This window comes from Rutidosis leptorrhynchoides, chromosome 11 (assembly GCF_046630445.1).
Source record: "Rutidosis leptorrhynchoides isolate AG116_Rl617_1_P2 chromosome 11, CSIRO_AGI_Rlap_v1, whole genome shotgun sequence".
Taxonomy (NCBI): domain Eukaryota; kingdom Viridiplantae; phylum Streptophyta; class Magnoliopsida; order Asterales; family Asteraceae; genus Rutidosis; species Rutidosis leptorrhynchoides.
Genome location: NC_092343.1, coordinates 166,625,127 through 166,641,325, shown reverse-complemented (window position 1 = coordinate 166,641,325; position 16,199 = coordinate 166,625,127). Strand labels below are relative to the sequence as shown.

Sequence of the window (16,199 nt, the reverse complement as noted above, 5' to 3'; positions counted from 1 at the left end):
AATCAGTTTAATAAAAGTATTCTAAGTGGTTGAGCACTCGGTAACCATACTTAACATTTTCACGTCGCATATTCCCTTTAATATGAAATCTTACTACACCGTACCAAGTGTAGTTACAAAAACGAAGTACTGTGCAACCGTTGAATACTGGTCGTCCAGTCCGGTTGGGGTTGTCAGGCCCGATAGATCTATCAACAGGATTCGCGTTTACAATACCGCTGTAAATATTAGTTACCAAGCTACAGGGAAGTATGCCAGTGGTACAACTCAACGTAGAACATATTTTTCAGTTACTTGTGTCCATATCGTAAAACATAAAATACATGTATTCTCATCCCGAAATATTTAGAGTTTAAAAGTGGGACTATATACTCACACTTGTCTTGATGATATAAATAATTTGACTCGGTCTTCCGGTTGATATCACGAACCTATCCATATATAATATATCAATATGTTTTCATTTTAAAACAAACGTTATATATATATACTTGTTATACTTTTAATACTTTGAATATTTCCTTAGTCCGAAGTTAGCAGTCCGAGGTTAGCAATTCAATTTTAATGGTTCATTTTTAGATGTTTAATATACCCGAAATGAGTAAATACAATCCCCAACGAAATAAATAAAACTCCCGTAAAACCCCATCATAAATGTATTGGTCGAGATTAATCTTGACCCATGGTACCGGTGTTGTCAAATGACGTGTTGCGTACAATCATGGGATCTTATGATTAATCTTCTCGTGTTGCTTACGGGTGATCCTGAACCATATGAAATTGAATTATGAGTACATATATATAAAATATCATGTTATCTTAGAAGTATGTGATTTTATGTAAATTTTTCCAATGAATCCCGAAGTCATTTAAGCCTTGGATAACCAATTTTGTTTCGGTCATAGTTTCTTCGTTACAAGTCCGTTTTCGTTGATTCAACTTGCCATCTCCTTGGATCGAGTCCCTCTTTAAGACTATGAACTGTAAATACCTTAGTTTGTATTCAAAATCACACGGCATAGGTCAAACTTTAGTGAAACTTATGAAGTTAATCATTTTCGTTACAACAAAATCATTTAATGACCATTTTTCTAAAAATACTTATACTTTGAAAAACCAAGTTTTACCTTGTTAAATTAGCATATACATAAGTTATATTACAGGTCTTGAAGTATTTTAAAAGTTAAGTTAGAAGGATCTATTTAGTTTGCAAACAAGTTTGAAAACATTCAAACTATGTTCTTGTTGTTAAACTTGTATACCACAAAATATGATAGCTATATATATATGAATCGAATAAGGTTATGAACATATATTCTACCTCAAGTTCCTTGGATGAAGTTGCTGTAAAAGAGAAGTAAGAAGCTAGAATCAAAAGGGTGATAGAAGTGGATGAAAGATTGGTAGTAAGTTGGTGTTCTTGGAGGGTTTTCTTGAAGTGTTTTTGTATGGTTTTCTTATGGTGTTTTAGTATGGTTTTTGAAGCTAGATCTTCTTGGTAAGTTACTGAATTGTTATGGAGTTCTTAGGGCTTTCAAGTAAAAGAGTTAGAGAGTGATTTAGAAGTGAGAATGGTGATCAAAAATTGGTTATGGGGATGGCATATAAAACGTGGCCAAGGGGGGGGGACAAAACAAAATTCAAGCTTGTATTTTTGTATAATTATTGAAGTTAAATGTCAAAAAGAAGTTCCCTCTTGATGAGGGCAAGTATAGGAGCTGATTAGGTGGTGATTTGATGTGTATATACGAATAGTAAATACGTATAGAAGCTAGGTATGATACGAGTACAAATACTCTAAATATACGTATAGAAATTTTGTGAAAAATGGAATGAGGATTCAAATATAGCTATCTTTTGTGAATACACTTATATAATTTTATGTATTTAAGTTCTTAAAAGTGATTAAATACATTACTTATACAATATTTGTATAAACATTATAGTCTTAAGTATTTAAGTCAAATAACGTTACGTATTGTTATCGTTTTGAAAACTTAAGTTAGTAGTTTCAAAATACACATATAACTTGTTGTTATTAATACAAAATGAGATATTAAAACATTCATTAATCATGTTAAATATGTATATATACATATATATACACAAACGTATAATTATCATATATTGTATAGTTCGTGATATCATCGGTCAAACTAGACGGTCAAACGTTGTGTAAAACTCTTTTCGGAAATATAAGTCTCGACAATTTGGATTGCTTATCATGTTGGTAAGGTTTAATTTATGTAAATATTAATCTTATAAGTATAGTATGATCGAAAAAATGCGGGTCGTTACATTACCTCCCCGTTAAATAAATTTCGTCCCGAAATTTTAAAATTGTACCTATTTTGCGTCATCAAGAAACAAGTGTGGATACTTTTGCTTCATCTGATCCTCTCGTTCCCAAGTAAACTCGGGACCTCTTCTAGCATTCCAACGAACCTTAACAATCGGTATATTGCTCTGTTTGAGCTGTTTAACTTCACGGTCCATGATTTCGATTGGTTCTTCGACGAATTGTAGTTTCTCGTCGACATGGATTTCTTCGAGAGGAATGGTAAGGTCTTCCTTTGCAAGACACTTCTTAAGGTTTGAGACGTGAAAGGTATTATGTACTCCAGCGAGTTGTTGCGGTAACTCGAGTCGATAAGCTACCGGTCCAATGCGTTCGATGATCTTAAACGGGCCTACGTACCTTGGGTTCAGTTTACCCCTTTTGCCGAAACGTATTACACCTTTCCAAGGTGACACCTTTAGCATAACCATGTCCCCGACCTGAAACTCTAATGGTTTCCTTCGAACATCGGCGTAGCTCTTTTGGCGACTACGGGCTGTTTTCAATCTCTCCTTGATTTGCACTATCTTCTCAGTCGTTTCATGTATGATTTCGGGACCAGTTAAATGTCGATCTCCTACTTCATTCCAACAGATAGGAGATCTACACTTCCTTCCATACAATGCTTCGAATGGCGCAGCTCCAATGCTCGCATGATAACTATTATTATACGAGAATTCTGCTAACGGTAGATATTTATCCCATCCGTTTCCAAAATCAATCACACATGCCCTGAGCATGTCTTCAAGAGTCTGAATTGTTCTTTCACTCTGCCCGTCGGTCTGCGGATGATATGCGGTACTCATATCCAAACGAGTTCCTAGTGCCTCCTGTAGTGATTGCCAAAACTTTGAGGTAAATCTACTATCACGATCGGATATAATGGAAATAGGTATTCCATGCCTTGAAACAACTTCCTTTATATACAATCGTAATAGTTTCTCCATTCTATCCGTTTCCTTTATAGGCAAGAAATGTGCAGACTTGGTGAGACGATCAACAATCACCCAAATGGTGTCGTATCCCCAGGCAGTCTTTGGTAACTTCGTGATGAAATCCATGGTAATACCATCCCATTTCCATTCTGGGATTTCTGGTTGTTGAAGTAACCCTGACGGCTTTTGATGTTCTGCTTTGACTTTGGAACAAGTCAAACATTCCCCAACATATGTTGCAACGTCGGTCTTTAAGTTAGGCCACCAATAACGCGTCTTAAGATCTTGGTACATCTTTCCAACTCCAGGATGTATCGAATATCTTGTCTTATGTGCCTCGTTCAATATCAACTTCCTCAATCCACCCAACTTCGGTACCCAAATACGATTTGCAAAATATCGAATTCCATCTTCCCGCATAACGAGTTGCTTCGCATACTTCTTCATTATTTCATTTCCTATATTTTCTTTAGTAAGTGCTTCTCGTTGAACTTCTTTGATTTGTGAGTTGAGATTCATGCGAATTTTTATGTTCATCGCTCGTACTCGAATTGGTTCTCGTTCTTTTCTGCTTAAAGCATCAGCCACCACATTCGCCTTCCCGGGATGATAACGAATTTCACAATCATAGTCGTTTATTAACTCGACCCACCTACGTTGCCTCATGTTCAATTGTTTTTGATTGAAAATATGTTGAAGGCTTTTATGATCAGTAAACACAGTGAATTTAACCCCATACAAGTAGTGTCTCCACATCTTCAATGCAAACACGACTGCTCCCAATTCTAGATCATGCGTCGTATAATTCCGCTCGTGAATCTTCAATTGTCGGGATGCAAATGCAATTACTTTCTTTCGTTGCATAAGAACACAACCAAAACCTTGTCGCGAAGCGTCACAATATATTTCAAAATCATCGTTCCCTTCAGGTAACGATAAAATAGGCGCCGTAGTTAACTTCTTCTTCAGTAATTGAAATGCGTTCTCCTGCTCCGAGGTCCATTCGTATTTCTTCCCTTTTTGTGTTAATGCTGTCAACGGCTTAGCTATTCGGGAAAAATCTTGAATAAACCTTCTATAATAACCGGCTAAACCCAAAAATTGGCGTATCTGTGTTGGTGTCTTAGGAGTCTCCCATTTTTCAATAGCTTCAGTTTTTGCTGGATCAACCTGAATTCCTTCGCTATTAACAACGTGACCAAGAAATTGCACTTCTTTCAACCAGAAAGCACACTTAGAAAATTTAGCATAAAGTTGTTCTTTTCTCAACAACTCCAGTATCAACCTTAAATGCTCTTCATGCTCTTGCTCACTCTTGGAATAGATAAGAATATCATCAATGAAAACGATAACAAACTTATCTAAATACGGACTACAAACTCGATTCATGAGGTCCATGAATACAGCTGGCGCATTCGTCAATCCAAACGGCATAACCAAAAATTCGTAATGACCATAACGTGTCCGAAAAGCAGTTTTCGGAATATCCTCTTCTTTGACGCGTAGTTGATGATAGCCCGATCTTAAGTCGATTTTTGAATAAACACATGATCCTTGCAATTGATCAAATAAGTCATCAATTCTCGGTAGTGGATACCGATTCTTGATAGTTAACTTATTTAATTCACGATAGTCTATACACATCCTAAAAGATCCATCTTTCTTCTTAACAAACAAAATTGGAGCTCCCCACGGTGATGTACTTGGTCGTATGAATCCACGGTCCAATAATTCTTTTAACTGACTTTGAAGTTCTTTTAATTCGGACGGTGCAAGTCTATATGGCGCACGAGCCACTGGTGCAGCTCCTGGTACTAAATCTATTTGAAATTCTACCGATCTAAATGGAGGTAATCCCGGCAATTCTTCCGGAAAAACTTCAGGAAAATCTCTTGCCACAGGCACGTCGTTGATGCACTTTTCTTTCTTTTCGACTTTATTAACATGTGCTAAAATAGCGTAACATCCCTTTTCTAAACACTTCTTGGCTTTCAAACAGCTAATGAGTTTTAGCTTTGAATTACCCTTCTCTCCATAAATCATCACCGGTATTTTATCCTTACCAGGAATACGAATTGCCTTCTTGGCACAAACAACTTCCGCTCCTATTTTGGACATCCAGTCCATGCCGACTATTACATCAAAACCTCCTAATTCTACGGGTATTAAGTCGATTTTAAACGTTTCTCCGGCTAGATTTATTTCACAACCACGACAAATTTTATCGGCTTTAATTAGTTTACCATTAGCTAACTCAATCAAGTACTTAGCATCTAGAGGTAATGATGAACAATTCAACTTAGTGTAAAAATTTCTACACACGTAGCTTCTATCGGCGCCAGTATCAAATAAAATAGATGCTGATAAGTTATTAATGGTAAACGTACCCGTAACAAGCTCCGGGTCTTCTCGTGCCTCTCTAGCATTAATAACAAACGCTCTTCCACGTGCAGGTTCACCATTCTGATTCGGGCACTGGCTCTTATAGTGACCTTGTTTTCCACACCCAAAACAAGTAATGTTAGCCAAAGCAGTTCTATTTGCGTTGGTGGCAGGAGTCTTGTTACCATTTGCATTTGTAACGAGAGCCTTACAATCTTCGGCAAGATGTCCCTGTCTATTGCATTTGGTGCACAACACACTGCAGTAACCAAAATGATGTTTGTGACAACGGTTGCATAAAGGACTTTGTCCTTTGTAACCAAAGCCTGAACCGCTACCCGCACCTTTCGTGGTTTCTTGTTTCTTATAAGGTTGTTGTTGGTTACCTCGATCATAACCTCCATTCCACTTTTTCTTGTTCCCCAATACCTTCACCTCAGTATTGAATGCTTTCTTGTCCAAAATGACCTGATCCATTAGCTCGTTCGCCATGGTTATAGCTTCATGAATTGTCTTAGGTTTCGACGCCGTAACGTTTGCCTTGACCTTTTTGGGCAAACCACCTTTGTACATTTCAATCTTCCGTGCTTCGGTTGGGACCAATTCAGGACATAGTAAAACTAATTCCATGAATCGCTGGTTGTAGTTGGTGATTTCAGTACCAACCACCTTCAAACTTCGTAACTCATCTTCTAACTTAATAACCTCATTCCTTGGACAATACTCGGTGATTATCATTGCTTTGAATTCTTCCCATGGAGTATCATAAGCTACATCTCCTCCTACCGCCTTCACATAATTCTTCCACCATGTGAGTGCACTATCTTGTAAAGTGCACGATGCATACTTGGTCATGTCTTTTTCATCACAACCGCTGATTTTGAACACCGTCTCCATCTTTTCTATCCATCGAGTTAAACCGATAGGTCCTTCCGTTCCACTGAATGATGAAGGTTTGCAAGCTTGAAACGTCTTGTAGGAGCATCCTACACGAGGATTTGGATTAACTGCAGTAGCTCTTGCAGCTTCGACCCATAGCATTCTATCGTTGACTCGCTGGTTGATGAAGTTCTCGACTTCTTGTTCCGTCATTCGGTTCAATCGCGCCATTTCCTAATGAAAGAAAATAATTATTCACATGGATTATTATAGATGTAGTATGTATTTATAGTACATTTATAGCTTGTTAATAATATGAACCAGGTATTATTATAAAAGCCTTTTCTTCTTATTAGCGTTTTATAATTATATCTTGGGTAGTACCTACCCGTTAATGTTCATACTTAATAGCTTAGTACAGAATCAATTACTACAATCTAAATAATACTTAACCATGGAAAATTATTGCATTTCATACTTCGCTATTTTACATATGCTTACATCAAACTTTAAACAAACCACACTAATAATATTATACAAAACATTATGTGATTCCATGGCTTAATACGGCAGTGCATCGTTCGGTCTATTTTCTAGGGCGTTTAGTTCCAATGAATGGCCTAACGCTTATCCTAGCTGTCTGCCTACGTTTTGGCTGAGGAGCCGAAGAACTAGATGCGGGGATAGCACTAATAGGAATAGCGGGAATAGGGGTGGTAGTGTTGAGTGGAATTGGTGCTACGTCATTCTCACTAAGTTCGGGATTTGAATTTTCTAATTCATTCGCTTTTCGTTTCTTTCCTTGATCGAATTTTTCTTTCGTAATTTCTAGTATTTCTTCCTCGGGTTCACTTTCCGATATTTCTATAGTTGGTTCATCTGGAAATTGTGAGTCTTCCCCAAAAATACCATTTTCGTCATCGGATATGTTAATGACTGAAACACAATCTGAAGATTCTGATTCGGAGTCGCTGAATGTGATAATAAGTTTCGAGCCCGACATCTATCACACAACAACTAACCCATTAGTACTTACATAATATTTACATATGAATTTTTAACCAACAGTGATAAGCAATGGTTTTTTTTTTTAAAATCAAACCCGGTCAAAGTCCAGACTTACTAATGTATCCTAACGACTTATCGGTTTAGACACACTAATGCAAACCTGGTTCGCTAAGACCACCGCTCTGATACCACATGTCATAACCCGTCCTTAACCATAAGAACGCGTTAGATAACGTATGATTTCATTGCGAGGTATTGACCTCTATATGAGACATTTTTGAAAGAAAACTGCATATATTATACATTACAAACCATAACCATTATTTTTGTTACAAACTTAAGACAATAAAAAGAAGATTAACGTTTAGCGATAATCTTCGACTTACAAACTTTACAAATGATGACAACAACACGGTTTCTAGCATATTTTACAGTACAACATCTTGGATATGCAGTTTTATTTTTGACACAAACATGCGTACGCAAGATCCTGGTTAGATCCAACATGATGCAGCGGAAGCTTTAGAAATCACCTGAGAATAGACATGTTTAAAAAGGTCAACATAAAGTTGGTGAGATATAGGTTTAATGCCGGCTGCAATATATATATAGACCACAAGATTTCGTATATAATCAGTTTAATAAAAGTATTCTAAGTGGTTGAGCACTCGGTAACCATACTTAACATTTTCACGTCGCATATTCCCTTTAATATGAAATCTTACTACACCGTACCAAGTGTAGTTACAAAAACGAAGTACTGTGCAACCGTTGAATACTGGTCGTCCAGTCCGGTTGGGGTTGTCAGGCCCGATAGATCTATCAACAGGATTCGCGTTTACAATACCGCTGTAAATATTAGTTACCAAGCTACAGGGAAGTATGCCAGTGGTACAACTCAACGTAGAACATATTTTTCAGTTACTTGTGTCCATATCGTAAAACATAAAATACATGTATTCTCATCCCGAAATATTTAGAGTTTAAAAGTGGGACTATATACTCACACTTGTCTTGATGATATAAATAATTTGACTCGGTCTTCCGGTTGATATCACGAACCTATCCATATATAATATATCAATATGTTTTCATTTTAAAACAAACGTTATATATATATACTTGTTATACTTTTAATACTTTGAATATTTCCTTAGTCCGAAGTTAGCAGTCCGAGGTTAGCAATTCAATTTTAATGGTTCATTTTTAGATGTTTAATATACCCGAAATGAGTAAATACAATCCCCAACGAAATAAATAAAACTCCCGTAAAACCCCATCATAAATGTATTGGTCGAGATTAATCTTGACCCATGGTACCGGTGTTGTCAAATGACGTGTTGCGTACAATCATGGGATCTTATGATTAATCTTCTCGTGTTGCTTACGGGTGATCCTGAACCATATGAAATTGAATTATGAGTACATATATATAAAATATCATGTTATCTTAGAAGTATGTGATTTTATGTAAATTTTTCCAATGAATCCCGAAGTCATTTAAGCCTTGGATAACCAATTTTGTTTCGGTCATAGTTTCTTCGTTACAAGTCCGTTTTCGTTGATTCAACTTGCCATCTCCTTGGATCGAGTCCCTCTTTAAGACTATGAACTGTAAATACCTTAGTTTGTATTCAAAATCACACGGCATAGGTCAAACTTTAGTGAAACTTATGAAGTTAATCATTTTCGTTACAACAAAATCATTTAATGACCATTTTTCTAAAAATACTTATACTTTGAAAAACCAAGTTTTACCTTGTTAAATTAGCATATACATAAGTTATATTACAGGTCTTGAAGTATTTTAAAAGTTAAGTTAGAAGGATCTATTTAGTTTGCAAACAAGTTTGAAAACATTCAAACTATGTTCTTGTTGTTAAACTTGTATACCACAAAATATGATAGCTATATATATATGAATCGAATAAGGTTATGAACATATATTCTACCTCAAGTTCCTTGGATGAAGTTGCTGTAAAAGAGAAGTAAGAAGCTAGAATCAAAAGGGTGATAGAAGTGGATGAAAGATTGGTAGTAAGTTGGTGTTCTTGGAGGGTTTTCTTGAAGTGTTTTTGTATGGTTTTCTTATGGTGTTTTAGTATGGTTTTTGAAGCTAGATCTTCTTGGTAAGTTACTGAATTGTTATGGAGTTCTTAGGGCTTTCAAGTAAAAGAGTTAGAGAGTGATTTAGAAGTGAGAATGGTGATCAAAAATTGGTTATGGGGATGGCATATAAAACGTGGCCAAGGGGGGGGGACAAAACAAAATTCAAGCTTGTATTTTTGTATAATTATTGAAGTTAAATGTCAAAAAGAAGTTCCCTCTTGATGAGGGCAAGTATAGGAGCTGATTAGGTGGTGATTTGATGTGTATATACGAATAGTAAATACGTATAGAAGCTAGGTATGATACGAGTACAAATACTCTAAATATACGTATAGAAATTTTGTGAAAAATGGAATGAGGATTCAAATATAGCTATCTTTTGTGAATACACTTATATAATTTTATGTATTTAAGTTCTTAAAAGTGATTAAATACATTACTTATACAATATTTGTATAAACATTATAGTCTTAAGTATTTAAGTCAAATAACGTTACGTATTGTTATCGTTTTGAAAACTTAAGTTAGTAGTTTCAAAATACACATATAACTTGTTGTTATTAATACAAAATGAGATATTAAAACATTCATTAATCATGTTAAATATGTATATATACATATATATACACAAACGTATAATTATCATATATTGTATAGTTCGTGATATCATCGGTCAAACTAGACGGTCAAACGTTGTGTAAAACTCTTTTCGGAAATATAAGTCTCGACAATTTGGATTGCTTATCATGTTGGTAAGGTTTAATTTATGTAAATATTAATCTTATAAGTATAGTATGATCGAAAAAATGCGGGTCGTTACACCCACTCACCACTCACCAATTACCACTCATCATTCACTCCATTTCACTTCCAATTCTCTTTCTAATTCTCTCTCAACACACACACACACACTATTATGAACGTATTTTTCCAGTAGTTAATCATCATCTTCATCAAAAATCACTTCAAGAATCAAGCTATAATCATCATAGGAAGAACACTTCAAGAACACTTCAAAAATCCCTTCAAGTTTACTAATTTACTTCCAAGCTTTCTAATCCATTCCAAGTAATCATCTAAGATCAAGAAACCTTTGTTATATATAGTAGGTTATCTTTCTTATTCAAGGTAATATTCATATTCAAACTTTGATTCAATTTCTATAACTATAAACTATCTTAATTCGAGTAAAAATCTTACTTGAACTTGTTTTTGTGTCATGATCCTACTTCAAGAACTTTCAAGCCATCCAAGATCCTTTGAAGCTAGATCATTTCTTGTCACTTCCAGTAGGTTTACCTACTAAACTTGAGGTAGTAATGATGTTCATAACATCATTCGATTCATATATATAAAACTATCTTATTCGAAGGTTTAAACTCGTAATCACTAGAACATAGTTTAGTTAATTCTAAACTTGTTCGCAAACAAAAGTTAATCCTTCTAACTTGACTTTTAAAATTAACTACACACATGTTCTATATCTATATGATATGCTAACTTAATGATTTAAAACCTGAAAACACGAAAAACACCGTAAAACCGGATTTACGCCGTCGTAGTAACACCGCGGGCTATTTTGGGTTAGTTAATTAAAAACTATGATAAACTTTGATTTAAAAGTTGTTATTCTGAGAAAATGATTTTTATTATGAACATGAAACTATATCCAAAAATTATGGTTAAACTCAAAGTGGAAGTATGTTTTCTAAAATGGTCATCTAGACGTCGTTCTTTCGACTGAAATGACTACCTTTACAAAAATGACTTGTAACTTATTTTTTCGACTATAAACCTATACTTTTCTGTTTAGATTCATAAAATAGAGTTCAATATGAAACCATAGCAATTTGATTCACTCAAAACGGATTTAAAATGAAGAAGTTATGGGTAAAACAAGATTGGATAATTTTTCTCATTTTAGCTACGTGAAAATTGGTAACAAATCTATTCCAACCATAACTTAATCAACTTGTATTGTATATTATGTAATCTTAAGATACCATAGACACGTATACAATGTTTCGACCTATCATGTCGACACATCTATATATATTTCGGAACAACCATAGACACTCTATATGTGAATGTTGGAGTTAGCTATACAGGGTTGAGGTTGATTCCAAAATATATATAGTTTGAGTTGTGATCAATACTGAGATACGTATACACTGGGTCGTGGATTGATTCAAGATAATATTTATCAATTTATTTCTGTACATCTAACTGTGGACAACTAGTTGTATGTTACTAACGAGGATAGCTGACTTAATAAACTTAAAACATCAAAATATATTAAAAGTGTTGTAAATATATTTTAAACATACTTTGATATATATGTATATATTGTTATAGGTTCGTGAATCAACCAGTGGCCAAGTCTTACTTCCCGACGAAGTAAAAATCTGTGAAAGTGAGTTATAGTCCCACTTTTAAAATCTAATATTTTTGGGATGAGAATACATGCAGGTTTTATAAATGATTTACAAAATAGACACAAGTACGTGAAACTACATTCTATGGTTGAATTATCGAAATCGAATATGCCCCTTTTTATTAAGTCAGGTAATCTAAGAATTAGGGAACAGACACCCTAATTGACGCGAATCCTAAAGATAGATCTATCGGGCCCAACAAGCCCCATCCAAAGTACCGGATGCTTTAGTACTTCGAAATTTATATCATATCCGAAGGGTGTCCCGGAATGATGGGGATATTCTTATATATGCATCTTGTTAATGTCGGTTACCAGGTGTTCACCATATGAATGATTTTTATCTCTATGTATGGGATGTGTATTGAAATATGAAATCTTGTGGTCTATTATTATGATTTGATATATATAGGTTAAACCTATAACTCACCAACATTTTTGTTGACGTTTTAAGCATGTTTATTCTCAGGTGATTATTAAGAGCTTCCGCTGTCGCATACTTAAATAAGGACGAGATTTGGAGTCCATGCTTGTATGATATTGTGTAAAAACTGCATTCAAGAAACTTATTTTGTTGTAACATATTTGTATTGTAAACCATTATGTAATGGTCGTGTGTAAACAGGATATTTTAGATTATCATTATTTGATAATCTACGTAAAGCTTTTTAAACCTTTATTGATGAAATAAAGGTTATGGTTTGTTTTAAAATGAATGCAGTCTTTGAAAAACGTCTCATATAGAGGTCAAAACCTCGCAACGAAATCAATTAATATGGAACGTTTTTAATCAATAAGAACGGGACATTTCAAAACTAGTCCCTCAAATTCGTTTGCGGGTGCGTGAAATACCTAGACGAGATATTTTTAAAACATGTATTAACCGGAGATGTTATAAACATATGACGAGATTTAAATAGTTAAACGGAAAAGTAAACGGAAAAAGGCGGGATGTTACACTTATTTTCCTTCCACTTCATTTCACTTCCTTTCAATTAGAACATCATTTCTTCTTATTTTCCTTCCCCTTCATTTCACTTTCTTCCAATTAATAACTCAAGAATTGAGCGCCCTTCTTCATTTTTTCTCTCTCCTACTGTGTTTTCTCCCAACGTTCTAAAAATCCTACAGCCACCAACAAATTTTGACTGTAAATAACAAGCATTTACCCGAAAATTAGAAGACACCACCACTTCCATTCAATTGGAAATTAGCTTACGAACCTACCCAGCCTGGTATTGACGTTGTCGGAGCTCCCACGCGCCACCAGGAATAATCCATCAGAGGTGCGTTTTTCGGCAAATAAATTGGGTTTTTCAGCCATTTTCCGGCAAGTGGGTTACCACCTTCTACGGATCGGGCTAAGGAACGTTTTTCCCCACAAGAAACAACCACTTTTGTTCTCGCCGGCTTCACCGTTTCACGTCAATTGTCGCCGGCTGCTACCGGAAAATAAATTTCTGGCCGATTACCTCTTACCACTCCCTTTATTTGTTTTGGTTAACTGCTTCTGTCTGCTGCCTATTATTTTACTTGTATATATATATATATATATATATATATATATATATATATATATATATATATATATATATATATATATATATATATATATATATATATATATATATATATATATATATATATATTATCTCTTATTCATTTTTTTATTTCGCTTATTCATATAGTAACATATATTATATCTTTTGAGCACATAAAATTACTATAACTACTAAAATTACTGTCCACGTCTATATAAAATTACCTAAAGGGTTTTTCATCTATTTACATTCATTTCATTTTCAGTTTTAAATATTTTAATTTTAACATATTCATTTTTTAGCTAGTTTTGGTGTATAGGTTAATATAGACCCTACACATACTTATGGTTACTTGAGGGCATGTCCTCCTACTTTAGGGGTGGGTAGGCCTAGAGGGGTTAGAAGAGGTAGTAGGGTAGCCACATTTGGTAGGATTAGAGTGGGTAGTTGGAATATAGGAACCTTGACGGGCAAGAGGATCGAGCTCGTTGATACCTTTCTTAAGAGTAAGGTGGACATAGGGTGTGTCCAAGAGACTAGATGGAAGGGTGAAGGGGCGGTTGATGTTAAGGACTATAGGTTGTGGTACTCGGGTTCTAGGATTGCACGCAACGGGGTAGGTATCTTTTTGTTAAAACTACATAAGGATAACGTCATTGACGTGGGTAGGTTTAGCGATAGGATTATGTCGGTTAGTCTAATTATTAAGGAGGAGACTTTTACGGTCATTAGCGCATACGCACCTCATGCGGGTTTAAGTGATGCGGAAAAGAAGAGTTTTTGAGATTTGTTAGATGACGTAGTGAGGGGGTTCCCAGCTGACCATCGACTGATTATAGGGGGGATCTGAATGGACACATAGGAGCGGAGGTAGAAGGTTACGAGGGAGCCCATGGGGGCTTTGGGTTTGGTCCTAGAAATGAAGAAGGGCGCTCAATTCTCGAGTTTTCCATTGCCCACGAGTTGGTTGTAGCAAACTCTTTCTTCAAGAAGAGGGATGCTCAGTTAGCCACTTTTCATAGCGGGGGTCGTAGCACCCAGATTGACTTTTTGCTACTTCGTAAAGGGGAACTTAGGACATGTAAGGTCCTTCCAGCCTTGACGTGCTCCTCCCAGCATAGATTGTTGGTCATGGACCTAGTCACCCGGGGAAGAGTTGGCAGGAGGGCCAGGGTTGTGCAACATAGAATCCTTTGGAAGAACCTACATGGTGCGAAGGCGGAGACTTTTAGAGCGACTGTTGCTGATAGATTGAGTGTAGAAGGGGATAACATAGCTCATACTGACGTAGACCAGATATGGAACCGCATGGCATCTACTATCAGAGAGGTGGCAAAAGAAGCTTTAGGGGTGACATTAGGGACATTGAGAGCCCACAAGAGTAGTAGAGAATCGTGGTGGCTTAGTGATGATGTCCAAACGAAAGTCGCGTTAAAGCCGACGAGGTTTGGGGAGCTCATTACTTTTGGAGAAGGAACGCCTGCAGAGAGGACTAGGGTAGAAGAAAGATATAAAGAAGCTAAAAGAGAAGCAAAGAAGGCCGTAGCAATTGCAAAAGACAAAGCTTATGAAGATTTATATAGGAAACTAGACTCCAAGGAGGGAGCCAATGACATATATAGAATAGCTAAAGCTAGGGAGCGAAGAGGCAGGGACTTAGTTAACGTCAAATATATCAAGGATGAAGCAGGTCAAAGTATAGTGAGAGAAGACCTCATTAGGAAAAGATGGGAAGAGTATTTTTCATCCCTTTTCGGTAGGGATAGACTTGAGTGGAACGGGGAACTCCACGACGAGGTTCATGAATATCAAAACAACTGTTTCTGCACGAGGATTAACCACGAGGAAGTTAGAACGGCCTTACGAAAGATGGGGAGAAACAAAGCAGTAGGACCAGACCAAATCCCGATCGAGGCGTGGAGGTGCCTAGGAGACGATGGGGTTAGATGGTTGACAAACCTTTTCAACACAATGTTTAGAAGTGCAAAGATGCCTATGGAATGGAGACTCAGTGAGGTAATTCCCATTTACAAGAACAAGGGAGATGCACAAATATGTAGTAATTACAGAGGCATTAAGTTACTTAGACATACTATGAAGCTTTGGGAGAGAATGATTGAGACGAGGCTCCGACGCGAGATAATGGTTTCAGAGAACCAATTCGACTTCATGCCAGGACGATCGTCCATGGAGGCGATTCACATCGTTAGAATCCTTATGGAGAAGTAAAGGGAAAAACAAATGAACCTACACATGGCATTCTTAGACTTGGAAAAGGCTTATGACTGTTGATATGCCACTAACGGACAGTTTTATTTGTGTGATGTCGTTAAGTCGCAGGATGTCCGATTCGGTAGCACACAGTGTCTTCGTTTATTTATATTTTGTGGGGCCTAAATTTACTTTTACTTTCTAAGGTGTAGAAGGTGTAAGTTAACCTAGTGTCGTATTTTATGCTGATTAACGAATTGAAGATCAAGTGGATAATTGTCTTTTAGTTAAATTACCTGGATAAAAGATAGTAGTTGATTTTAGCTAAAGGTCCTAAATGCAGAAAAGTAAAGAAAGTGGAA

General features: G+C 36.0%; 1 protein-coding gene across 1 annotated transcript in view; it reads left to right on the top strand.

Annotated features, from left to right (window-relative positions):
* The window catches only part of LOC139875228 (uncharacterized), a 55,352-nt gene extending 39,497 nt beyond the window's left edge, over positions 1-15,855 (top strand). Inside the window, exons 2-3 of the mRNA XM_071862570.1 lie at positions 13,946-14,402; positions 14,489-15,855. Coding sequence (XP_071718671.1) covers positions 13,946-14,402; positions 14,489-15,855 — 1,824 coding nt within the window. The remainder of the gene's footprint in view (positions 1-13,945; positions 14,403-14,488) is intronic.
* The last annotated feature ends 344 nt before the right edge of the window (positions 15,856-16,199 follow it).